The sequence below is a fragment of the Barbus barbus genome, assembly GCF_936440315.1.
Source record: "Barbus barbus genome assembly, chromosome: 16".
Lineage (NCBI taxonomy): Eukaryota > Metazoa > Chordata > Actinopteri > Cypriniformes > Cyprinidae > Barbus > Barbus barbus.
Window position 1 is genome coordinate 23,069,942 of NC_136744.1, and position 26,942 is coordinate 23,096,883.

The 26,942-nt window shown below is 35.1% G+C and overlaps 1 protein-coding gene across 1 annotated transcript; it reads left to right on the forward strand.

The window, feature by feature from the left end:
- Positions 1-7,397: 7,397 nt before the first annotated feature.
- LOC306882092 (estrogen receptor beta-2) lies at positions 7,398-25,019 on the forward strand. Its single transcript, XM_079436554.1, has 10 exons — positions 7,398-7,528; positions 13,758-14,248; positions 15,201-15,391; positions 16,808-16,924; positions 17,325-17,675; positions 18,612-18,750; positions 21,134-21,267; positions 22,099-22,282; positions 22,394-22,624; positions 24,821-25,019. The coding sequence occupies exons 2-10, from the start codon at positions 13,833-13,835 to the stop codon at positions 24,885-24,887; spliced, it is 1,830 nt and encodes a 609-aa protein (XP_079292680.1). The 5' UTR covers positions 7,398-7,528; positions 13,758-13,832; the 3' UTR covers positions 24,888-25,019.
- Positions 25,020-26,942: the final 1,923 nt, after the last annotated feature.

The following is a 26,942-nucleotide window of genomic DNA, read 5'->3' on the forward strand; positions in this document are numbered from 1 at the left end:
TCTTTCTCAAATATTACAAGCACACACACTCAATAGTTTTTTATGACACACATACAAACCACACTCTGACATCTATACCAACACACCCACACAATTATAACTTCATTATTTATCAAATTGGCTCTATAATACACAGAAGCAGAAAACAGGAATAAAGCGAGTATTTGCTTTATAGACCCTTTATAGACCAAACCTGAAAAAATGGCACCATCTGGTAAAAAATAGTAAAAAATTACATTTTGAAGCCTTGCCAACAGAATGAAAACCTATTAACAAAAATTGCATCATTTTACTGTTAAACGGCACTGCGATTAAAAATAGCAGTTTTAATGGATTTCAATTGTCCTTAAGGTCCTGAGTGTGAGTATTTTTTGTACGGAGGGTAAAATTGATTTTTTGAAGGAAATGAGGGTGAAATATTAAAATTCCAATAAAAATAAACACCTGAGCCAAAATGTATACAGTTGGCATTAACACAGGCACACTTATAACAAAACCAAAACTGGTCGCACAAGGGGAATAGAATTAGAATAGAGAGTGCTAGAGTTAGAGGGTCAAATAAAGATGGAAGAGATGTTTTTTGCGTGAAAGTGATTTTGTACCTCTTTGGGATGGCACAATAAAGCGACGTTCACTTGCAGAACGCAAGCTTCTAGAGTACCTTTTATGATGAACGCATAAATGTTTTGGTGCGTCCATCATAAAAATCTTGACCCCCACTCACTATCCATTTTAAAGCCTGGAAGAGCCAGAACATTATTTTCATACAACTCCGACTGTATACACTGAGGATGGCTTGAGAGTAAGTAAACCATGAGGCAATCATCACTTTTTGGGTGAACTATTCCCCTAACATAGTGAGAAAAGAAGTTGAATTATTAGTGTTTTAGCATCAATAAAACACTAAATTTAACAAAATTTTGCTGGCAGAAAAGAAAAGAGTCCCTTGTCAAGATTGTAGAGATGCATGAAGTAACTTTTCTGCACTCATGTGGTACTCACAATTGCGCATATATACTGAATTGGCTGTATTCTGCTGACAAAATTTTGCAACACAACAGTGAATGTGACCACATGTTGAGACAGATCAAGACTATGTTAGAAATATGTCAGAAATAAAAAAAACAAAACAAAAAAAAACAGATGCTTTGCTGCATAAGCTTTTAAACATACACTATTATTATTATTATTCCCTGAAAACGAGACTCATTTCTTAATAAATTGTGGCTTAGACCAGAAAATAGTTTTTGAGATGAAGCTCTGTCAACACCCTTTCCCCTGCAACATTCAATAAAATTTATGATTTTGTCCCAGATTTCAATTTCCTTAACATCTGGACTCATAAAACCTTAGCAAGTCCAGCAAAAGAGCATTAAATGAGAGTGTAAAGAACTAACAGAGAGTTGAAGCTCATCCCAGTATCTGAAACGTTTTACCTGTTTTTATTTTGTGATGCTGAATCCAAACACACTAAATGTGCACGAAATGAAATATAAGAGAAGAAAAAGAGCCAAGTTTTGTGCATTAAAGTGTTAGACCTATTCCAATAGAGAAAGAGAAGAAAAAGATCCTTCTCTCACAAACAGCATCAGCATAGTCTAGATGTTCCCACATCTAAGTATATCTTCAAAGGTGTCTTTAAGTAAACATGGGGTTTTGATTATGAATATGCATGTTCTTTCACCAGTTCTTCACATGTTCTTTTTTTATTTTAAAGACATTGATGTATCAATTGATCAAAGGGACAGTAAAGACATTTTATAATGTTAGAAAAGTATATTTCAAATAAATTCTGTATTTAAACTTTCTATTCATCAAAGAATACTAAAATAATTCAAATGTATTACAAAAATGTGGGCACCAAATCAGCATATGTGACACTGAAGACAGGAGTAATGGCTGCTGAAAATTCAGCTTCATAATCACAGGAATATATAACATTCTAAAATATATTCAAACAGAAAAGGGTTATTTTAAATTGAAATAATATTTCACAATATTAACATTTTTACTGTATTTTTGATCAAGTTCTTTCAGAAACAGTTAAAAAATCTTGCAGACCCCAAACATTTGAACAGCAGTGTCAGTCTAAATCTGAATCTGTTTTTAATTTATTTAGTATCCATGTGATATTGTTATGTTGTTTTTTTGTTCACATGTGATTGATCTCCTGGTTTCTGTTGGGCTAAAAACACCTCTTCTCAATAAGCGGCAGGATTCAAGGTATCATTCATGTCACTTGTTTAAAAAAGAGGAGTTCTGTGGCAAATTTTAAGAGTTTGTTCCAATCTCTAAAGGTCTTTGCACACTGAGTCCGAAATTTTTGTATGCGTTTTTTCATATTCGTAATCCTTTCCTATCAAAATGCTTGCTACGGATGCGAAATCGCAGAAAATCGAACCTGGTCCAAATTTTTTATGAAGGATGAAAGTTTCGGAGGCAGTGTGCAAACATGATTGACACAATGTGAGGTCATATTTATTTTTTAAAGTGCAAAAATTTCAGACAAAAATTCTGGACTCAGTGTGCAATGACCTTAAGTATGAGCAATAGTAATAGAAGTCAAATTTCATTAACTATGAATTACTTTTTTCAATTTGTTAACTTTAATTAATGCATTAGGTATCATGAACTAACAGTGAACAACAATTCTTAAAAACTTTAAGTGCATTAAGTAATGATAATATTGAATCCTGTACTTTTTTGATTTAGTTCGCTTTAGATTCACTCAGACTGAGTTTTACAGCACGCTCCATCATCTTTTTATTGCTGTATACACCATAATGACATCTTTTTTAAAACAGCATCTTGCAACCTGGCTCTAACTCTATCAGTCACGTGACCTCAACAGCCCAGGTTTGGGAAACTAGCTGCATGTTGCCATGGCAGCACAGTCTGCCTTTCTTCTAACAGAGGCTTGATGGAAAAATCTTCCTTATGTTCAGCATGTACATGTTTAAGGTAGACGTATCAGTCTCTCTTGCCAAGTTTCTGCTGACAAGGTCATTTACGACTAAGACCAGATCAGCCACAGACTTTTTATCTCTATCACATTGCTTACTATGGATGAGCGTAACAATCAGTCAACAGAAGGCAAGTTGTAAGAACCCATGTGCAGCTTTTATTTGACAAAGTGATATCCAAAATCCAAACAAACGAAGACTTGACTAGACTTGACTAGACTTGAAACAGACTTGATCAGAAACAGACTTGACTTGGCATGAACAAACTTAACTTGAACAGACTTGACGTGGCATGAACAGAATCACAACTCACCAACAGCAGGTTACACAGATAATACTCAACAATACTCAATACTCTAAGAGACCACAGGCTTGTTCGAGATGAACTACACTACTAGCCTGCCACTGGCTGGTGAGAGTAGCCGCTTACACACATAATGTGAATTAAATGCAATATTTGTCAAATACAAAGAAATGTTTTTATGAGAAACAGAAACACTTCTTATATACTGCTTAATACAGCGCCATCTGTTCAAGAATAAAGTTCAACATAAACATATAGGCTACTAAATACCAATAAAGTGGGGGTATATATGCTTTTATCAGTGTTTTTAATAGAAATTACTCAAGATAACAGTGCGACTACACTAAAAAAGCTTTTACTGTTATAAAAACAAAGATTTGTGAGTATTATTGGAATTTAATTGTTAGAATAATCACGCAACACATGTCCTGCTTGTCATCACAGAATCTACCCAATGAGTATAAAGTGTGTCGTCATCAAGGCTCTCGCAGCCGATTTTGAGCAACTGCAGCACCTGACCTTTGCAGCTGGTCTCGTTTTGCTCTCGCGGTACTTTGATGGCACATGTGATCTTAAGGCGGCTGCAGTGTCGGACAAAGTCGGACAAATGTTCTAACCAGAATGCATTGCATTTGTCAGGCGGCAACCAATTCTTGCGGCGCCGCATTAAGTCGAACGCACCTACAGACACGAGTAGTACATGACATGATCACATGAGGGACAAGGAACACATGACAGGAGCATGAAACAAGGCAAAATATAAAAATAAAAGATCAGAAAACCTAAACAAGAAACAAACCCCAAACCCCACGTTACAATGACAAAACCTTTATTCCATCATCAAGACGTCGGAGCCAGAAAAAAATGCCCCAACTGGAACACCTCCATGCATTTTCACCAAAGAAAATTTGGTTCTAGGGATGAAAAAAGGCCTGTTAAAATCAAGATGAAATCCACGTTATTTATCTTATTGTGAACAGTTCATCTGTGCATACCGTTTAATTTAAAATAATATATTTTTGACCTCATATTTTTTTTTTATAAATATCATAACTCCATCTTCTTGTAATATAAGACTTCTTTCTTGTTGACCTAAGCCAGACTTCTCCAAATAATTAGTCTGTCCCTTTCTTACAATTGACTGAAAGTTTATATTCAGATCTGCCTCCAGCCTATCAATAGCTGATGGATTAAACCAAGCGTCCACCCTACTTTATAAAAAAATTATTAAAATTAAAAAGCCGTTTCACATTTACATTTATGCATTTAACAGACACCTTTATCCAAAGTGGCTTACAAAAGAGGAACAAAAGCAATTTATCAAGGAGCCAACGATATTCATAATATACAATGCCAGATTTATTTATTTGTGTAAGTGCATTGGTTTATGGTTGTGGGTTGGTTAAGTGCTTGCAGAAGAGGTGTGTTCAATTGCTTCTTGAAAGTTGGGATGGTCTCAGCAGTTCGGGTGAGGGTCAGCAGATCACACTACCAGAGGAACAGAAAGGGATAAGGTTTTGGAAAATGACTTTTTCCTTTTTATGTACAAAGGAAAATATCTGTTGGTACTACTGTTACAGTGAAACTTAAACCTACTAGTGCAGTAAAAACAATATAACTGTCCCACACAGGCTCATTGGAAAAAAACATGCTCACTTGCTCTCACTGTTCCTCTGATGGAGTTTCTGAGATCTCACAACCTTCAAGACTGAAGACGCACCACTTCTCTGAGCATTTAAACCGTAAACAAAGGTAAATACATTTTGTATTTCTCTAGTTTAATCTTGAAATCTGGTGTTAAGGTACTGCTAATGCTATTAATATTAGCTTTTGTATAATAAATTGCTTGTGCTTGTCCTCATTTGTACTGTAAGTTGCCTTAATCTTAAATGATTAAATCTAAAAGAATAAATGTAATAAAAGTGAGAAAATCAGCAGCCAGAATATGTGTGCATTACCCAGAAACAGAAAAGAGAAGAAGGATTGACTTCTGGCCTTGGTAAAAGGCTGCTTTATTCCAAAAGAGAGTGTGTGTTGCTCTTTTATAGAGACAGAAGGGTTGAGTGCAGTCTATTATTCAGACAGGAGAAGGTCTTTAACAAGTCAGTTCACAGACACGGCAACCTTAAAACAAGTCTTTTTTTTAACAGCCGACTTGATGGATTCAAGTCTTTGAATTGAAGAGTTAAATTAAAATGTATTTAAGCAAACAGTTTACTCTTCTGGAAAGTCTGATTTGAGATCATTGTCCGACAATCAAGAATCTTATTCTAGATCAGTTTTTTTTTTTTATATTCTAGATCACTTCTTGTGTGTAAATTCACATAAATCTGAGCCTGAAAATAATGTGCATCAGACTTTGGCAAAACCTTTATAAGAAAACGTTTCAATTGTGCAGAATTAGGCAAGAGAGCATCATAAAAACTCCATTAGGACATGGAACCAAATTCCAAACCCAGTTTGATGGCTCCCCGTTGCTGGTAGTAATTTGTCAATGTCTGAAACTCTTTTATCACATTTTTTCAATTTCCTTTTCTATTTTTTTATTTTCTATACTTCTGTACTCCTCTCTTATAACGTTAAGATCAGACCTAAACTGGTTTAATTGCAGAGCTGGGATGTAATACTGGGGTACCCAGTTATCTATTGGAATATCTGCCCTGAGCCATTAACTGAACCAACCAATAGATCCATTTTGGAAAGTGAATGCCAGCTCATTTTTCCACCGCTGTCTATTACAGGAGATAATGGACTCTCCTAAAACCCAGCTCTGCCTACTCCACCTGGCATTTGCCATTACTGCTACCGTACGGAAACCAGTGGAGAAATAACTGTAATTCAGAAATAATTACGAATGGCATTCTGCAAAATTAAACTTCGCCTGCCGAGAAGCGGTATAAGCAGCATATGAGGGAATGAAAAATTCAACTCGGTGCCCCCTCTTTCTCTTACTCGCTCTCTCTCCACTCAGTTCCCCAGCAAATGAAAGAGCGTGCAGAGGTCTTGAAAAGGAACACACGGTTCTTTAATTTGTCTCCTGTTCTGGCTTGTTTCACTATTGCCTTGAATTGGAGCTGACCAGCCTTATTGGAAAATGAAGAAATACCAAGATTTGCAGATAACGCTACCTCACTATTCGGTTGTGTAAAAAAAACAACATCAACCTTTAATTAGCTACTTTAGTTTAAGTGTTTTAAAAGTCAGTGGGGGTGAGGGAGGATGCGGTGAACTGAAAGAAATTGAGAAAGTTCCATTATAAATGCAATTGGAGCAAAATTGAAAAACGTTTGAATGACCAAATACACCTGTTGGTCTAACTTTCATTAAAATTTAGTAATAGCAGATTCCAGAGGCCTATTGAATATTTTGCAGATGAAAACGAGATTATGAGGGATACTTACAGTCTTCACAATCACTTCACATGTAATTTTCAGGATTCACATCTTTTGAAAAAGTTTTGTGTTACTGACCACTGAAATGTTTTTTTTTTTTTTTGTGTCAGCTGAACAATTTTTATGTTAAACAACAGTAGGCTACAATCCTGTTAAACTGTACTTCTATTTCTCACAGCCCCATTTTCATTCCTGTCAGAAATTAAATATGTATGAAATACCACAGCATAACTGAAAACTTTTAGGCTACATGATGCTGCATTCAGGCGCCAGAACAAAAGGACTGTATTCAACAGCGCATGCAAATATTGCAGTGCACCTTTAATTGTCTTCTCTCTTTCTCTATCATTTTTTTAAATTTACATTTTTTAGTAGGAAGAAAAGGGTCAATAAAAAATGCATCACATTGCCGTCTTAAAGTTTAAAGTCCCCCCAAATAAGTCAAAACAAAGTTTGGGGGAGTCTTAAGCAAGGGTTTTACAAGTGAATTCTGGTGGAAACTAACGTGAACTTTCCCCATGGATATGGTGAAGTATGGTATATGATATGTTAATTCCCTCTAGTCCTGTTGTTTGTCATCACTTGTAAATCTCTGCCTCACGCGGTTAGGGGTGGCTCCGGGAGGGCGCGGCTGCCAGTGACGCGCGCTTCTAATCTTTATATCCAAAGACAGATTTTTGCCAAAGTACAATCAGGCAAAGAGCGCTATTAGGACACTACCAGGAGGTTGCATGTCTCTCTCTCTCTCTCTTTCTCTCTTGCGTCTGTTGCTAACTCCTTTCTCTTTGTGCGCGCAGTAAATCAGATCGCAGCGCATTCACAGCTGATCAAACAGATCTCTGCTCTCCAGCTCACATCACCTGCTGTCGGTAAGTGCCATTTCTAACTACAGTGAAACCGTACTAAAACGGTAACCATAGTTTCCTTTCATTAAAAATGGGCTAAATTAGTGCTAGTTGCCACTGTCTTCAAAATAGAAATTGAACAAAATGAAAAAGATACGCAAAACTTCTTACGCTGTTTGAAGGATTACCGTATTCTGATTTTACGCCAGTAACTCCGGTATTTTGCCGGAAACTAGGTTACCATAGCAATTTTTGGAATGGAAATCAGAGCGTTAATTATTAGTGTTCATGTGAGACAAAAGGTTTAGTAAACAAGATGTTGTTAAACTTTAAACACTTGAAATGGCAAACGAGTGCGCATATGATACCCAAAGATGTTGCTTCGGTAGGCTGCTGAAACATCAAAAAGAAAAAAAAACTTTATGAAACGTGTTGCAGTGGATGAATGAATTTAATGATTCGATGTATAAGTGATAACCCAAGTATGCTACAATATAACTTTGCCCGGGGACCCCAAAAGAGCCACAAGGGGGTGCTAGAAAATATCGCATATTAAAAGTATAAGCATGTTTTATAATTATTTTGAGTAAAAAATTACATATAGTTTTTTTTTTAAATCTTGCTTTCTATACATCAAAAAATAAAATCAAATAAATATTTATGTTATGGTTTATATTTTAGGAAGGGAGTTCCTCTCAAAGTGCAAAATATTCCTTATCTAGTTTTCAAGCCAGTAATAAAAAGATGTAATAAAACTAAAGGCCGTGCCATTACTGTTACATTTAATTTATACAGTACATTTCAGGTCATTATTATGTGTCTGCTGGTGTCATATTCTAGACTTTTTGCAGACAGTGTTTATTAGCTCTGCACAAACGCGGTCTATTACTCAATGTTGACCGTGATAAGATTATAATGGCATTAGTGATGAGTTAGGCATGAGTTCAATGACAGAAGTAAATCATGAAATGGGGTGTTTAGACAGTGAATGAGACTGGATAACAGACTGCCACCTGAACGGTATAATTTATAACAAAAAGAGTGTTTCACATAAAATATTCATTAAGTATGGTGTTAACTTGACCATCTGTTGGGGTTTTGTATTCCTGTTTTGCGTTTTGTATCTCAAAGGCCAAGGGCAAAACTTCCAAAATATCTGTTCTGCAGATACATCATCCAAAACCTCAGCCCCATGTAACTGAAACAAGGAACTGCTACAACATTCAGTTGTAGTTGTTCAGAAGTAGCATTTAAAATAATGTTTTTAGTGGTGGTGCTAAAAGTTTTTGAGGAACAGTTGTTTGTCATCTATGTTTTCTGTGAACCTGTATGCATACACTATATACTGTATATACCAAAAGTAGACAAATTAATATTTTTGAATAGTCTTTAAAACATTCTAAAGGCTTATGCTTAAATCCATGAAGTTAGTTAATTTAGCAGATAAATACAAAATGTTTCCATGTATGAATGTGTTTTCACGGGTAATATTTAAATTTATTTTATTATTTTTTTTAAAAGCATGCAAGAGCTTTTGGCACAGATTTCATGGCGTAAAGTGTAACTCGGCGTAATCAGGTTGATTCAGTCTTATGTATTGTTTTTGACTTGAATAAACCCAGGTTATGTAGATACCACATGAAGCACATCCTTTGGTTACTTGACAAAACATTTTTATTTTAGAGAGAGTTTTCAAAATGGCTTTATCAGTAATTTTTTTATATATTTTTTTAAATCCACCAAGTTATTTACGTTACCTCTTACTAATTTAACATATGCACAAATTTTGCTCACCATTTGCTGTGCTTACTTATAATTCCTGTAAAATACTGTTTTTACGAAAAGAAGTACCTGAGGTGTAATGACTTTTTAGCATTGGCTCAAACTTTATAGACTGTAATAAGTCTGTGTCATTTAGTAATTTCAGAAATCATGCTCTCTAACATTCTCTCTTAATATTTGTGCCAGAGAACTCTCAGTCTCAGATTTTAGAAGGCCAGCTTTTCTTATCATCCCTCACTCCCTGAAAAAGAAGCGAGTCTCAATTAGGAAAGCATGAATAGAGTCAGCGATCGGAGTGGTTTCAAGTGTGAAGAATGTGCATATATACACAGATGTGTGGGCATAATTATTTGTGTGAAGGTTCACTACAAGTGCAGATACAAGGTTGAGATACTGGGGTGATGTGGACCTTCATGTGCCCGATGTGATATAAATTTAAACTTAATTCTTGTGTAAGTTCAAAGAAATCTCAAGTTGGCAGAAAGACCTTATTAGGATGGAGAAAAGTTCTCCCAGGGAGTCTGTGTGTGTGTGTTATGTGTAGGGGTTTCTTTGTCCTGTCCTTGGCCTTTTGTTCAGTGGTATGTGTGTCTGGATTATAGCCAATCAGAGCTTTATAAGAGCGGCAGGAGGAAAGTGCTTTCTCCGTCTTCCAATGAAATTTAAATTTTCAAATTTTAAGTTGCTTGAGTAACAGTGACCATACTTAAAAATGTGTATAGTTTTTATTATAAGTATTATAAAACAAAATTTTTGGTATGGTTGCATGTGTGATTTTTATATGGTGAAATATAAGGAGCAGTCTGTTTATTTTAATGGATTTGTTGTGCTCTTGTACTTAGACCATCTGTTGCATTGCGTGTGTGTGTGTGTGTGTGCGTGTGTGTCAGGACAGGAGTGTTTTCCAGTGTAAGATAACAATCAACAATATAGCAATAAAACAAAACAAATATTATGTATTATGAAGCCAAATAGTGTATGAACCATATTTTCCCCATAAAGTTATATAAATAAAGTAAATTTCCCTTTTCAGTAGAGACAGTGGCAGATAAAGGTAAAGAAGGAGGCAACGTCTCTTCTGCCTCCTTTTGAACTCATTTTATTCTCAGAGAGGTCCTAAAGTGTTTGATAAAATGAATAGCAAAATAATTGCAATAAAAAAATAGACAGCATTTTAGAGTTGTGGCTTGAACAATAGTGCTTTTGCAGGATGTTAAAGCTCAGTTCCAGTAAAATTGTGATTTCCAGGCCTGGAAACATTATAGAAATGTTTTAAATCCATGGAGCAACAATGAGCATTTCTTTAGTGAATATAATATCTATTTGCGTAGCATGTTTTGTTCAGCAAGAATGCATTAAATTAGTCAAAAGTGAAGGCGTTTATAATGTCACAAATAATTTCTATTTCAAATAGATGCTGTTCTTTTGAACTTTCTGTTGATCAAAGAATCCTAAAATAAATGAATCACAGTTTTCACTGTGATTAAGCAGCACAGCTGTTTTTAACTCTGATAATAATAATAAATATTAGTTGAGCTGATGTTTTCTGAAGGATCATGTGACGCTGAAGACTGAAGTAATGACCATCACTGGAAAATATTGTTATTATTATTATTATTATTTTAAAATTCAAATAGAAATTAAATAGTTCTTTTAAATTATATTATTTCATAAGCATACTAATGAAATTTTGATTAAGTTGTTATATTTTTATTTGTTGTCAACACGCAAATAATATAAAGACAATCTGAAAAACCCTAAACCCAGACAGTGGACTTTGCCTCCTCATTGCAGTCAGTGGCATGCTACCGGTGTGTTTTCTAGTGCTTACCGTGTTCTATTTACACGGTGTGCTCTATCATGTCTGTATTTACAGAGACTGTTCAGCATAATGTTTCTGGGTATATTCTTTATACGTGTGTTCTTCTCTCAGACAGAACACAATGTTTCAGGAGTTGTCTCAGTAATAACGTTGGCACAGTGACGTCTCACCTTTATTCTTTGTGTTTACTGAGGCAGCTGGCCAGATCTCTGACCCAAGACCCACAGATGCCCTTTAGCCTAGAGAACAGGGAACTCTGGGCATTAAAGTAACGTTTGTAGTTTTGAGTGTTTGTAGATTTTTATATAAAAAAAAAAATAATTTTACATAATTTCTCACACATAATTGATAGTAATGCTCATAAAATTCTGAAATGAATAGTTTTTGAGTGATTTCAACGTTTGAGAATTGCTCAAAATTGTTTCTGTAATTATTCCCTGTAAAGGATTTCAGGCATTGTTTTAGACCCACTTACAATATTTGGTGATGGCTTTAAAAAAAATCAGAATAAAATATATTATAAACATAATCTTAAAATAAACTGCATTAAAACATTTCTTATGCCTTATTTTTTATCTTGTTTTCCAGTAAAAGTATTTAAACATTTTTAAATCAAGATACATTTACTTGAAGCAACAATACTTAAGATATAATTTATTTTTTTTATATATATAGAATAAAATGGATATTTTTTTTTTTTTAAATGTATCAGAATTCTATGAGTTTATGCCTAAATCAAGAAAACATATCTGCCAGTGGGATAAGAAAACAAGGCAAGCTTATAGAGTAAGAAAATCTTTTTGTTTTGTCATAGGACAGTGAATTCAAGAGTGTTCTGTGATTCTGATCTAATATAGAGACGGATTATGGATACAGAAAGACACACAGCTCTCTTTGGTTTTGGAGTAGGGAAGGTTTCATTTTCACCTCGGGGAGAGGGAGGCTTTGGATGGATGTCTTTGTGTGTGCTCGTAGCGGTGTATACAAGGAGAAGAAGCCATAATTTACGTTTTTTTTTTTTTTTTTTTGGAAAAAAAAAACTGACATTTTCTTCAACCCTAAACCACTACGCAATGAAATGCGTAATTCAAAATACTGGTAAAACACCTGTGAAAAAAATTCATATGGAAAATGACTTAGTAACAATACATTGGGCCGTTATTTTTGAAGAATGATTGAGTGTTTTTTTATTATTCAGTGACACTTTGGCATCTTTGGATGCTGACTTGCATTATTTTAATGAGTTGTGGTCACATACTAACAGCTATCTCTCTCCCCAACACACACACACACACACACACACACACACGCACGGCCTTACGGTTTATTCTGGCTCTTTTAAGAATTCTCATAGTCTATTTGTTCATCTCTGGTTTCAGTGTTACATGAAGCACAGTGGACTCTGGATCTTTGTGACAAACTGTTTAAAATAACTTTCTCCTCTGCATCTCTTACTAAGTAATCATTTGAATTAAAACAAATGCTGACCTGACGTGCCTCTATATGCTCCATTAACTGGTCTTCTACGAGTTAGAGACTCTTCTCAAAGTTTTACACTATTATGATAGTGACAGATCCTTCTTATAGTTATAGATATCTTTACTGATATCCAAACCAAAAGAAATCTTTGAAATTGGCTTGAAATCTTTACAGCATTTTTGGACAGTTACCAGTAGAATATTATAACCTCAACCACAAGTAAATTATTCACAGGCTACCTCATTTCCTGGAGTAGCACCTTTCAATATGTCATCTGCAAAACACTCCCCCACCAAAAAAGCAGTTATCCTGTCTGGTTTGGTGTGATGAATCTCCCAGAAGAGAGCAGTGTAACCCGCTACAGAGGCTATTTACCTCCCTCTACAGTCTCGCTTTGCATCATGTATTTTGGACATATTTAGAAATAATTATATTAAAATATGCATCATGTTCTTCTGTGACGTTTTTCTATTTTTCAAGTCACTTTTTCATAGAAATGTTGTAAAAGGAAGTGCATCTGCTAATACAACTAGAAAAAACAGGCATACTGATCTTTTTGAGAAGGCTGTCTTTATGTAGTCTGCCAAGCGTTGTTTCTGGAAAAACCATGAAAATCACAAACAGGTTTAAAAAACATTAAAGGAAATGCAGGCAGCACTTATACGACACTTGCAGGAAATATTAAAAGTTTGTGCAGTATGTACATTACAGCTCAAAGCTTTGGGGTTGGTAGTTAAAATATATTTTAATATTTAATTATTCCTGTGATGGCAAAGCTGATTTTTCAGCAGCTATTACTCCAGTCTTCAGTGTCATATGATCTGTTCAAAAGTTTGGGGTCTGTATGGGTCAGTTTTTTGGGTCCTTTTTTTTTTTTAAAGACATTACTACTTTTTTTTTATTCAACAAGGATGCATTAATCCAATCAAAAATAAGACTAAGGGCATTACATTTTCACAATTTTAAATAAATGCTATTCTTTTAAATGTTCTATTTATCAAAGAATCCTGAAAACAATTATAAAGAATAAAGTAAGAAAAATAAATAAGAAAAAAAAAAACATTCTGACCATAAACCTTTGAATGGTACTGTGTGCTTAACATGCAGGGGGTGTAAGTGTTCCTCTGATATCCCTCAGGATCTGACTTCCTTTTTTTTTATGTCCTTCAGCAAGCACTTCCTCTGACACAGTTGACCTACAATGCAGTAGTCTGTCAAGCCAGGACCTCGTTTGAGTTCTCCAGAATGAGCTTCTCCCCATGTCTGGCCTCTGCGTCAGTCTCCCCTGCCCTGGACTCCGGCAAGGCCAATCGAGGGGACTCGCCTAACACGTTACCCCATCTGTACACGTCCCCGCTCGGCATGGACAGCCAGACCATCTGCATTCCATCTCCTTATGTGGAAGCCTGTCAGGATTATTCACCACCGCACTGGGGAGAGATCAGCCATGGAGCCTTAACGCTCTACAGCCCTGTGTCCTCCACAGTGCTGGGGTACACTTATCCACCCGTGTCCGAAAGCCTTGTCCCGCTCAGTCCGACAATCTTCTGGCCACCCCACACCACACACCCTGCGCTGTCTCTGCACTGCCCGCCCCCACTGGCCTACAGCGAAACACACACAAACACCACCTGGGAGGACGCCAAGACACACCAGGGCAGGTGAGAAAACAGCAGATCACATGCAGTGTCTTAATAATTGATTTATGCCTTTAATCTCCCAGTAGCAGCTTTCAAATGCATAGTTCAGTTGCCATAGAGACAATAAAAGCCCTGTGACCACATAAAATGTTTTAATTTGCTTTTCGTTTTATCTTGAGGTGCTTGCTACAGTATACTGAATCATGCAACTTTATGAGCAGATACATGATATAACTTTTCTAATCTGACTTTTTACAGGACAGACAATAAAACAAGTGAAAGGGTCAAAAAAAGGGTCTGTTCAGGTCTGTTCTGATAGGATTCTAATAATTAATTCTAATTAAAGAAAATTTGCCTATAATTGTGCATAGCTTAGCAAAATAAATAGACCATTATATAAAACATAAAAATTTACTTAAAAATGCAGTAAAGGCTATAATGTAAAATATTAATTAACTTGTGTTAATTCACCTGTCACTTTTGTAAAATCTAGCTAACAAATTAAGCTAACAAGCAAATGCATATTTATATAGGATATTATCACAAAGGGTTTAAAAAGCAAATAAAAATGAATTTGATCATACACTTATCAAATTAAACAGTTATAATCATTTCCAGGATTTTCTTAGCTGTGTTTGCATCTGGGCGATGACCTGAAAGAAAAAAATATAGAATATTAGTTTATGTCAGCTAGTCGGCAAAGCAACTTTTCTAATCTTTTTCTTTCTAAAAACTTGATCTACTAAAATTCATGAATAAAAAATTCATATGAATAATAAAACTGATAAAAATGATACAAACCACAAAAACTATTTAAAATGATAATAGAATATATAAAAATAAAATCGAGTTCAAAATATTAATAAAAACTAGTTTCATGCGGCAAGAACCCCTCACGTTTTCTTTAGAAAATGTAAAAAAAAAAATTCTTCTTGCACTTTTTTTACTTCATCTGTACCTTCATCTTTTATAGTTCTGTCCTTACTCATGCAAAGCTGTTAGGGCAGCAACTGGATGGTGATGGTGGCTTGAATCCTTCACCAGGCGTTTTGGGTAAAGGAGACGCACACTTCTGTGCGGTGTGTCATGACTACGCCTCTGGGTATCATTATGGTGTCTGGTCATGTGAGGGGTGCAAGGCTTTCTTCAAACGGAGCATTCAAGGTAACATTGGTCAAAGTAACCATTTAACATAACAAATACATGCTCTTCAGATGTTCTATCTTCTGAAATGCCATGTTAATCAGTGGAGGGTTTTGCCGTTTTGAGTTCTTCTAAGCAGACTTTTTCATGAATCCTCAAACATTCTTCTTCTTCTGTGTGTGGATTTCTTTGAGTATGTCAGGGTCAGTTCTCTGTATTCCCCCAACAAGTTTGTTTTTCGACCTTTCAGTCAATAGACTCTACTCAAAAAGCCAGATATGTAAAACATATCAGTTTTTACAAATACTAAATCTCAGTAAAAACCACACAGTATTTTATTCTTTAAAGGACACATTTTTTTCATAGATTGCATTAATTCCATGCAAAAAATGTATTCCTTGGTCAGTTTGTGATGTTCCTACTAATATCTCCAAGGATTACTTCACTGAAAAAAATTTATTATTGAGGAATATTTTGTCATTTAGATTTTGCAAACATCAGATAACATAATCAAAACATCAATATAACAAAATAATATGATAAATAGGATTGTCAAAGTCAATGTGTGTGATTAAAAGTTTCATGTTTTTATTATTACTTTTAACTTTTAGTATTACTTTTAGCTTTTTAATTTGATGCTAAAACAGTGTTGGATATATTATTTTGGGTGTATAATTTTTTATATTGAAATATATTTTCAAATGTAATTTATTCCTGTAATAGAAAAGCAGAATTGTCAGTCTAGTCTTCAGTGTCACATGATTCTTCAGAAATCGCAACACCCCTGTTTCACCCCAATTTTACAGCAACAGTTGTGCTTTTTAATAGATTTCTGGAAACCGTGATACATTTTTTTCATGATTCTTTGAGTAAAAGAAAGTTCAAAAGAGCAGCATTTATTTGAAATATATATACGTCTTTTGTAACATTACACATCACCTTTGATGAATTTATACATTTTTATAACATTATGCATGCATCCTTGCTAAATAATAGTCTTAATTTATTTCAAGCTTTTGAACGTTAGAGTGTATATTTAATTATATTATATTATAAACATTGATTATTAATATAAGTGCATGTTTCTGGAAGTTAATCCCATACGAAAATGAGATTGTACACTAAAATAATGTAGAAACAATTTTCACTCAGAAATTGCTGGTAAATTTCATAAAAAAATTACAAAGAAGTAGCAAGCAAAACTGAATTAAATGCCATTTTGAAGTAGAAAGACTGAAATAGTATTTTCTTCTAAAACATTGTCTAATGGTCTTCCAAAAATATTTTTTGACAGCGTAGTGCTAAAATATTTGAATCAATTAACAGCCCTAATAATATCTTAGACAATACAATGAGATGACATTTAAAAAGCTGAATTTAACCAAGGCACCCAAGGATATGAGTTTAATTAATTTTTTTTCTCCCAATCATCTTTAGGGCACAATGACTATATTTGTCCAGCCACCAACCAGTGCACCATTGACAAGAGCCGACGCAAGAGCTGCCAGGCCTGTCGACTCCGCAAGTGCTATGAAGTGGGCATGATGAAGTGTGGTAGGCAGCCGCCTCTTTTTTCTGTGTAGCCACTTATTATTTACTGGTGGATAAGATATGTCAAACTTTATATATTTTGGTCACTTGTTACTTTGGGGACCAATTCTCACTATGCATCACTATTAACTACAACTTTTGCATTAATAAACTCCTAATTTGCTGCTTAGTAATAGTTAGTAAGGTAGTTATTAAGTTTAGGTATGGGGTCGATTTAAAGGATCTACAATATGGTAATACAGGATAAGGTATTAATAACTGTACGTGCTATATAATTACTAATAAACAGCCAACATGCGAGCTAATAAGCAACTAGTCAATAGTGAGAACTGGTCCCTAAACTAAGGTGTTATCATATTGGACAGTGTGTGCTGTGCTGAGTGTGCACTGTGTGTGTGAACAGGTGTGAGGCGGGAACGCTGCAGTTACCGAGGTGCTCGTCATAATCGCAACCCCCAGATCAGAGACAGCTCAGGTGGGGCATTAGGGGTCAGAGGTCGTTCCCAGCCTCATTTAGAATTTCCCCTCAGTCCCACTCATCCATTCTTCCCTTCGGGGGACAGAGCTGAAGGGTGTGGCCGGAGCCTCTCCCCAGAGCAGATGGTCAATTGTATTCTGGAGGCGGAGCCTCCTCAGATTTACCTGAGAGAGCCAATAAAGAAGCCGTACACTGAGGCCAGCATGATGATGTCACTAACCAACCTCGCTGACAAGGAACTGGTGCTCATGATCAGCTGGGCGAAGAAGATACCAGGTGTGTGCTTGTATAAATACCTGAAATACTCTAATTCATAATTTGTCACACATTGCACTTTTTAAGCAATGCGTAACTTTTCCCATATAGAAACGTAATATATGAATTGTATTATCCTTTATCGAGAGTGATATTGCTATATATGTTACCTATATAATTTTCAAATACCTGTACATACATTCTCTGGTTAGATGAAGATATAAATTCATAACATATATAAAATCATATAATAAAATATGCATGTACATAATTTAATAATATCTATATGAAGATTTTTTAATATGGTTACATTTGTTGCAACCATATCATGTATGACAACAATTTCTTTATTTATATATGCAACTTTATTAAAACAACATATATACAAAAAAGGAAAAAAACTGTAATACATGCCTATCTTTTATATTATACAATAAATGTGGTACACATTTATAAACATACATATTTGTATGGGTTAGATATTTTAATATATGAAATTGTTTAAAAGTTTCTGTTAGGTTTCATATGTTTTTACTTCATATATGTTTCATACATGGAAATTTAATGTACATATATTACATTTGCGTATGCTTTTTAATTTTTTTCTTTTAGTTTAAAGTGATTTTATAAAGTTGTCAATTTTCTGGCAAATTGATTTCTTGTAATTTCTAAAAGGTTAATGGGATTCAATCACCCTCATTGTTGTTCCAACCCGGAATGATTTTCGGTCTCCTGTGGAATAAAAAATAATAATTTAGCAGAATGTTGCTTATCCATTCAGTGAAAGTGAATGGTTAGCAGGGGCTGTCATGCTGTCATGTCATGCAGAAATGACAAAAAGCATTAAAAATAATTTTGTGTGAGTGTATGTGCGCGCACTTCTTGCAATTGAAGGGCAAGCTGCTGTGTAAGAGTGTGTTCCGGAAGACATTTGTGTGTTTGTTACTTCTCTCGCAGGTTTTGTGGAGCTGACTTTGTCAGATCAGGTGCGTCTGTTGGAATGCTGCTGGCTGGATATATTGATGTTGGGACTGATGTGGAGATCTGTGGATCATCCCGGGAAACTCATCTTCACACCTGACCTCAAACTCAACAGGTAAAATCTCCCACTGACACTAGAAAATGTCTTCTTCCACAGCACAGATGACACACTGAAGAGGAACATACTGAATTTGATCAGAATGTATTGTAGACACACCTTCATGGCCCTGATATGCTCACAGCAAAGTTCTTTTTCGTTCTTTGCGTTGGGGCCTTTGAGGTCCACTTTCCTGCAGATTGTAGCCCTAACCTTGATGAAACTCATTCATGTGTGCTTGATTAGGGTTGGAAACTCTGCAGGAAAGTGGACCTCGAGGACCAGAGATCAGAACCCCTGCTTTAAAGCAAGCAGCTTTTTTTAACATGATACAACAGTGTCGGTGTTGCTTTCAGTTAGAAATACAACTTAAATACTGCAAAGCAGCTCTCCAGTCTGTTTGTGCTTTTAATTGCGTCTAACCTCGTTGACATGAACAGAAGAAATTAACTGGAGAAGATTTCCACATCAAAGAAGGTGGAACTGCAGAGCACATCTACTAATTTTTTTATTTGTATTTTTATCCATTATTATTAATTTTTCCATACTTACTGACTGTCTGCTGGCTTTGGTTGCATATATATATATATATATATATATATGCATGCATTGATCTATATATATAAAATGGATCCGTTTTTTGGAGCAATTACTATGAACTCATGAAGATGCCCATGGACTTTTTAGGTAATCAGCTAACCTAACTAGTAGTCGTTATTGTTGGAGTTTTATAAAATTTTAATATCCGAATATTCGGGAAAAGAATAAAAATAGAAAACTTCTAAATATCAATCTGCATATGTGATGGACATTGGCTATACACATCTTGAGTAAAACAGCTCCATATTTAACAGAGCACTTATAAAGACACCTGAACCAAAAGTGACGAGACCTGCTTTACAGAATACAGACGTCTGTTGCGCACAACCCCCTTTTGATGGACAAAAATCTGATATAACTCCTCCCATATTGTCTCTCTATGCAGTGGCATAGGATCTATGATATCAAAACTCTGAATAATGAAAAACAAGCTGAAATGTAACAGTTTGGACTCGGCTTTATCAGAAATTGAATTGGATTTGTAGTGTGGTTTGGATGGAATTTGTTAAAATCAGATCAGTGTTTTTTGTTTTTTTTTTCTGTTCAGGAGACAAAATATAAAATAATAAAACAACTTTTACTAGATATCCCAAAAATGCATTTGTGCTGTCAATATGTAGAATTCTTTAGCTTAGAATTGTTTGAAATCTAAAGGCGTCTTCCATCAGTGGGAGAGATTGGCTTATATCTTGCTTGATGGTAACATTTGAAAAACAGTGATGTTTAACGGATTCATTCATTGACCTTCAGATAATCTTCTGTTGTGTGTGTCCAGTACACGCAGTGTGAGATGTGTAAACAAATGTTTTGAAGTTCATTAAGAAAACATATCTGTTTTTGTTCTCTTTTGTGTATGTATGGCTGGTGTGTGTGTGTATACCTGTTTATTAATTTGTGTGGAATTAAATATTCCTCTTCCTTGGTGATTATCTCTAGGGTCTTAACAAACCTTGGCGTTCCCGTCTCATAACACAAGCTTAGTTTGCACTACTCAGTTCTCACACAGGACTGTGTGTGTGTGTGTGTGTGTGTGAGAGAGAGAAAGTGTGTGAGACAGCGTGTACTTCCTTTGTCTTTCACCTGACACTTTAAGGTCATGTGTATTCATTCAAAATAAGCTGTGTATGTTACCTAGTATTATCTTTACCTAGTTTTTCTATTAATTAATTATTTAAAAAATGTTTTTTTTGGATACTCTTTTTTTCAGTACAGTTAGTATAGCAGTATAAATGAATGTACAGTATATGATACAATAAAATAAAAAAGGCTTCTATATACCTGTGTATATATATATATATCTCTTTTCTTCTTTTTACTTTTTATCATTTTAAAACTTTTAATATATGTAAATATAATTTTAGAATACTTAATACATACACGTGTGTGTATATACTATATATATATATATATATATATATATATATATATATATATATATGTGTATACATGTGTATATGTATATAGAAAATATCAGTACAGCCTAACAATGTATGTTCTGACAAAATTATTTTGCAAGAAAAGTATAACTAATAATTTGAATATAATTTCATTTTATCATTATATTAAAATAGATATTTTTAGGTGCCAGGCTCCTAAAATTGTAAAATGGACATTAATTTCTTCTCGTCTTCTTTACTGAATAGTTGAGGATAGTTTGGGATTGCGCATGCTCTTGTGGTGGTGATGTCATTTTCTTGTGGCTCCAGAGTGATTAGTCACAAGACATTTATGGCTTAAGTGATTGATCTTTTCCCTTTTATCTGTTTCATACCTTTTCTTTCTTTCTCTCTAATTCTTTCAGGGAGGAAGGGAACTGTGTTGAAGGAATCATGGAGATCTTTGACATGCTGCTGGCCACCACCTCCAGATTCAGAGAACTGAAGCTTCAGAGAGAGGAATATGCCTGCCTCAAAGCCATGATCCTTCTCAACTCCAGTATGACACTACTCTGATTGTGTGTGTGTACGTTATTATGAAAGAATTGCAGATGCAGTTTGTATCTTGTTTTTTTCCCCCCTCTACTTAACTGTAGGGCATGCTAATAATTACAACATGCAAACTATATTTACATGACTGGTCAGTGGTCTCCTGCCAGTGCCGCCCTCTTGTGTTTTAACCCTAAAAGGCCTACTGCATAATCTTTTATACATGAATAGCTTTTATACGTGATTGAATAATCAACCTGATAAAAACTTGATGAAAACATACCTTCTGATATGGGGGGGGGCTTCTCTGTTCGTGCACTTGCGCGTGGTCTTGCAATGACTGGTTGTCATTCCATATACAGGCTAAACAGGAGCGGTGCACATTACATTACATTCACATTACAAGACATCAGAATTTCCTTTTATTTTTTCGTTATATAAATAACAACATCTACAACAAATTATGTATTTTTGCTCAGTTTGAGCCTCTAAATAAATTGGAGGTCAAAATAAGTTTTTCCGCCTCAAATATGAGCTCCATATTCTCACTACAGTATATCACACTATATGAGCCATACAAGCCTGCGTATCAAATATACAAAACATAATCCACATAAGCAGATGTTTGTGTATATATATATTTGTCTGACTGTTCAATTAAAAGAATATATTTTTCAGGCTAGTATTTCGTATGTCAGGCTTTACAGGGTTAAAACTGCAGTCTGATTGCTGACTCTATGAAAAGGTTGTGGCTAGATGGCAAGCTTTGTTCAGTCATATTATCACAAAATTAACCGTTTTCAGATGTTGTGATTCACTTCTCTTGTGTGCTTATTAACAGATAACTGTTCAAGCTTGCCACAGACTCCTGAAGATGTAGAGAGCCGTGGGAAGGTTCTGAGGCTGCTGGACTCTGTGACTGACGCTTTAGTTTGGACCATCTCCAGAACAGGCTTGTCCTCACAGCAGCAGTCCACCCGGCTCGCCCATTTGCTAATGCTGCTCTCACATATTAGACACCTCAGGTACCACAGCAGACTGTGTTTATGATCTGACAGGGGCTGTATTATAGACTTTCACACCATTTTATGTTTCAATTTTCACTGGCTCACTGTTCCTTCTTCTGTCGTCCATAGCAACAAAGGCATCGAGCATCTGTCAACCATGAAGAGAAAAAACGTGGTGCTGCTATATGATCTTCTGCTAGAGATGCTGGATGCCAACACATCCCAGAGCAGCCGGATGCTGGCAGCTCACACAGAAGCCTCTCTTCAGTCGGACACACAACAGACCACAGAGATCCTCCACACATCCAGACAGCAGCCTGCGCTGAAAGAGAGCAACCAGGAGACCTGGCACAGTCCACAGTGAGTGTATCCATACATGCACACTCGTGTTGAATTGTGCCATTTTTGGTAATACAGAAATCATATTTTGTGAAAAATACACCCACAAGTTTATCAAAAAATAACCAAATGATAATTAAGTTTATGTAACTGGTTGCCGTTCAAAAGAGTGCTTAATTTGAGCTGGGAAATGTTAGATTTTGGATTTTTGCGTTCCGGTATTTGTTTTTGAATGTTGAACGTTTGTACATTTGGAGAGAGTGTAATAATACCAGAAATACCAAAAATACCCAAAATTAATAACAAATAAATTGAAATATTTTAATGAATAAACATAGCTATACGTTAGTTCCCCTCACTCCAAAACAAATGATTTAAACAGTATTCAGAACAGAACAAGATTGAAAAAATATATAGCTAAATAAACCAAAAACAAAGCAAACTGAAAGTACAGGCATTGGGCTCACGTACCTCTCATTTGGCATAAATCCATATGTTTCCATATTCGCAGTGTATTTGAATGTTAAACTGTTGTATATATAATATAATACATTTATAATCGTAGGCCCATATAGATATAAAAAATCATCCTCTTCATATGAGCAAAAATGTGCTTGGCACAACAGCAGAGTGGACTGGTTAACCTACGGACTATTTCAATTGACCAGTGTAACCTTTTATACGTTTGGTTGACTGTATTTTCTTTCGATAAGAAAAAAATGCCAAGTTTGATTTTCTAGAATATGTGGTGTGTGTGAGGCACTGGCGGAAAAAATACTAAATTTTTTTCATACAGATCAGAGTAAGACATAATTCAAAACTGCAAAGTGTTTTATTTTTGCACGCTCACAATAAAAACAGAACACTTGTGCTTTTGTAATATAAAGTAAACAAACAGGATGCTCGATCTGTCATCTTGGTTCTCGGTTTCCTTTCCGTGAACTTGTTAGTGGAGCACCACGCCTCATATCTGTTAATTATTTTAGCCAGATATATTTTGCATATTTATACCTTTTTATATATAGGCTTTAATTGTAATTTAGTTTTATGAAAACAAATTTAGTTATTTTTAATGTAACTTACATATAAAGGGGTGTAACCCCGGCATCCTGGCCAAATTTGCCTATTGGCCTCTGACCATCATGGCCTCCTAACAATCCCCATATCTACTGATTGGCTTCATCACTGTCTCCTCTCCACCAGTAAGCTGGTGTGTGGTGGGCATTCTGGCGCAATATATCTGCCGTTGCATCATCTAGGTGGATGCTGCACACTGGTGGTGGATGAGGAGATACCCCCTTACTATGTAAAGTGCTTTGAGTGCCTAGAAAATTATTATTATTATTATTATTATTATTATTATTATATAGGCCACATTTTCCTTAAATCATCCTGGCGACCTATTTTTGATCCATGGGTTTGAAAACCTGTGCCCTAGGCTGTAGTTATGTCCATGCAGAAACTTGTGAACGATACTCTTGTAGTTGTGGCATCACTGTTTAGTGACGTCATTGAATGTTCCAGGAAAACTGTATTGTTGTATTATCAGTGTTAGTCACAGCGCCTTTTACTTGCTGTTTTGGATCCGGCAATTATTCATTTACAAATGAAGTGATCAAAAGTGACAGCAAAGACTTTGATTTTGTTGCAAAATAGTTTACTATGTTAGAAAAGATTTCCATTTCAAACGAATGCTGTTTTTTTTATTTATTTTTTTACTTTCTCTTCATCAACAAATCCTGAAAAAATTACTCATGGTTTACACAATATATTAAACAGCACAACAGTGTTCAACATTGATGATAATCAATCAGCATATTAGAATGATTTCTGAAGGATCACGTGACACCGAAGACTGAAGTTATGCTGCTGAAAATTCAGCTTTGCCATGCATTACAGGAATAAATTACATTTTGAATGAAATATATTAAAATAAAACCTTTACTGTAATAATATTTCACAATATTACTGTTTTACTATATTATTGATCAAATATCTGCAGCCTTTTAAAAAATTACCTTTAAAAACAAACTAAGTGCTTTCCTGTTCACACAATTTTTGTTTGTTTTATAACTGCGTTAAATAGACTGTAACATGCTGAACCTGGAACATTCCTTCAACTAGTACAATCAAATGAATCATTATATATTTCTTAAAATGTCACTTCACACAAGGTTTTCTAGTCTAAGCTAATACGTATTGTGTTTGTCTCTCTAGAGCTGAAGAGACAGTGGATAAGATATTACATTGTAGTCAGCATCGAGTGGACATGGACACAGATTGACAGTATCCCTTTTGTGGGGTAAAAATCTCCCTGGATGCAGCATTGGAAATTAATCCAATTTCCAAGCCGCTTGTCCAATGTTGGGTCACGGGGGATTCAAACCAGACCTGGAAAAAAAACTTAGATGACCAACGACAACCTGAACCAAACAGGGCTGAACTGTTGTTTTCCTAATATGCCATAATGTCAACCTGAAGAGGAATCCTTCTTATTCAAACCAGTCATGTTTTTTAGTATTCAAGAAATCACAAATGGAATCCTTTTAATGGATGGTTTTATTAAATGTGAAGTGTGTAATTTCTGTGGTAAACACAGTAGAAAGAAACATTTGAACACTCCCCCATCTGCCATTTCTCAGCAACCAGCTAAATCACGCCATTGGCTGAGCCAGTGCTATGCTGTGTCCTTTTGGGCCGTTCAAACAGATTCAATATTGCCAACTTAACAATTTTGTTGCTAAATTTAGCAACTTTTCAGACTACCCTAGCAACCTTTTCTTCCAAAGCACCTAGCAACAAGTTTAACAATTTTTTATATTTATTTGCCAACTTTTAGCAACTTTTGATAAGTGACTCAAACAATAAAAAGGTGTGCATTTTCCATCTAAATTACACAGAAATAGGAAATTAAAGCTGCCTATAGCAGTACACGCATAACATGAATTAAGTTGCTATTTGCAATTGTTAAATTTTCTAATTTATGATACACCTTGTTAGTAGCTTGTACCTGTGATTGTTGATCAGTTAGTACACTGTAAGAAAAATATCTAGAAAAAATGGAAAAGGTATTATATAGTAATTTTCCAGGATATTATCCGTTATCTATTATCCATTGTAACCCTGTAACTCGAAAACACAAAATACAATGTGTCATTTAAAATGCAGGTAAAAAAAACCCTGTGAAAAATCAATAAGGAAAATTCCTTTATATTAACACAGTGGATTGTGCCCTATTTTTACAGACTTTTCTTCGAGTGTAGCACACTAACTAACTACTAATACACTGCTTAAAACTATAATTGTTCAGAATGTGTAGTTTTACTAGTTTACTAGCTAATAAAAATATAAAACTTAAATTGTAGTCGTTCAAAAATGTGTATGTTAATTAATTCATTGAATTGTTGAACAATTAAATTTTGAAATTTAAGTTATATTTTAATATTAGCATTTATATTATTTTACGAACAAATCTAAATTAACATATATAAAGGTTTTATTGATGTAGTGACACAATTTTGCATCGTGATTACATAATGACGTCATCGTGCAATGACATCACAACGTCTTTTAGCAACAAATTGACCTTCCTTTAGCAACTTTCCCTGAAAATTAGTCGGCAACACTGAACAGATTGTCAAAATTACACACTGCACATTTAAATATTCCAACCTCTGACTTGACAAATATGACTGTTTTTCTGAAGACTGGCCAAGGTAAATGAAACACACACTTCTAATAGTTTATGCATTTTGTACTCTTGTGTCTGTATATTTGTAAGACATTGAAGTGTGCTGTTATTTGCTGTTCTGTGTTGCTTCTCGTGGTTTATTAAGTACTTGTCGCTGACAGTAAATGTGAGGCTTTTAAAAACATCTGGGAGTGTTGATGCCTCTTTCAGATGTTTTCTTAAAGCCTGACTTAGACGCACAATTAACACATGAAAAGTGTATCAAATTATATAATACTTTGTAATGTGTAATTACAGATGCAGCTGAGTTTTCTGGTGCTATGAGTGTTAATAACGGTGCATCCTTGTGTAAACACTTCATATTCTGCACCTGAAGTGTCATGAGAAGCAGCAATTGCATTAAAGCTGCAGTGTACATCACCAAGTAGTATTGCAATGCTGCGTTCCATTTTGGTAGGCTCATCCCAGTGCTCCCTTCGAAGGGTTTACCTTCCAGTCAGTGCTTCGACGGGATGAAGCACTGACTTTGGAGACCAAAAAAAATAGCTCCTTGCAAACCACTTCTGCGTCATTTTGCTAAGAAAATTAATGTGGCACCGTCGTCGCACAAAGAATCATGGAAGCAAAGTATCCATCAGTTGTACCTTC

Coding starts and splice junctions, on each gene's coding strand:
- LOC306882092 (XM_079436554.1), top strand. CDS start 13,833: ATGAGCTTCTCCCCATGTCTGGCCTCTGCGTCAGTCTCCCCTGCCCTG. Junction 15,392..16,807: donor CTTCAAACGGAGCATTCAAG/GTAACATTGGTC, acceptor AATCATCTTTAG/GGCACAATGACTATATTTGT. Junction 18,751..21,133: donor CCTGACCTCAAACTCAACAG/GTAAAATCTCCC, acceptor TAATTCTTTCAG/GGAGGAAGGGAACTGTGTTG.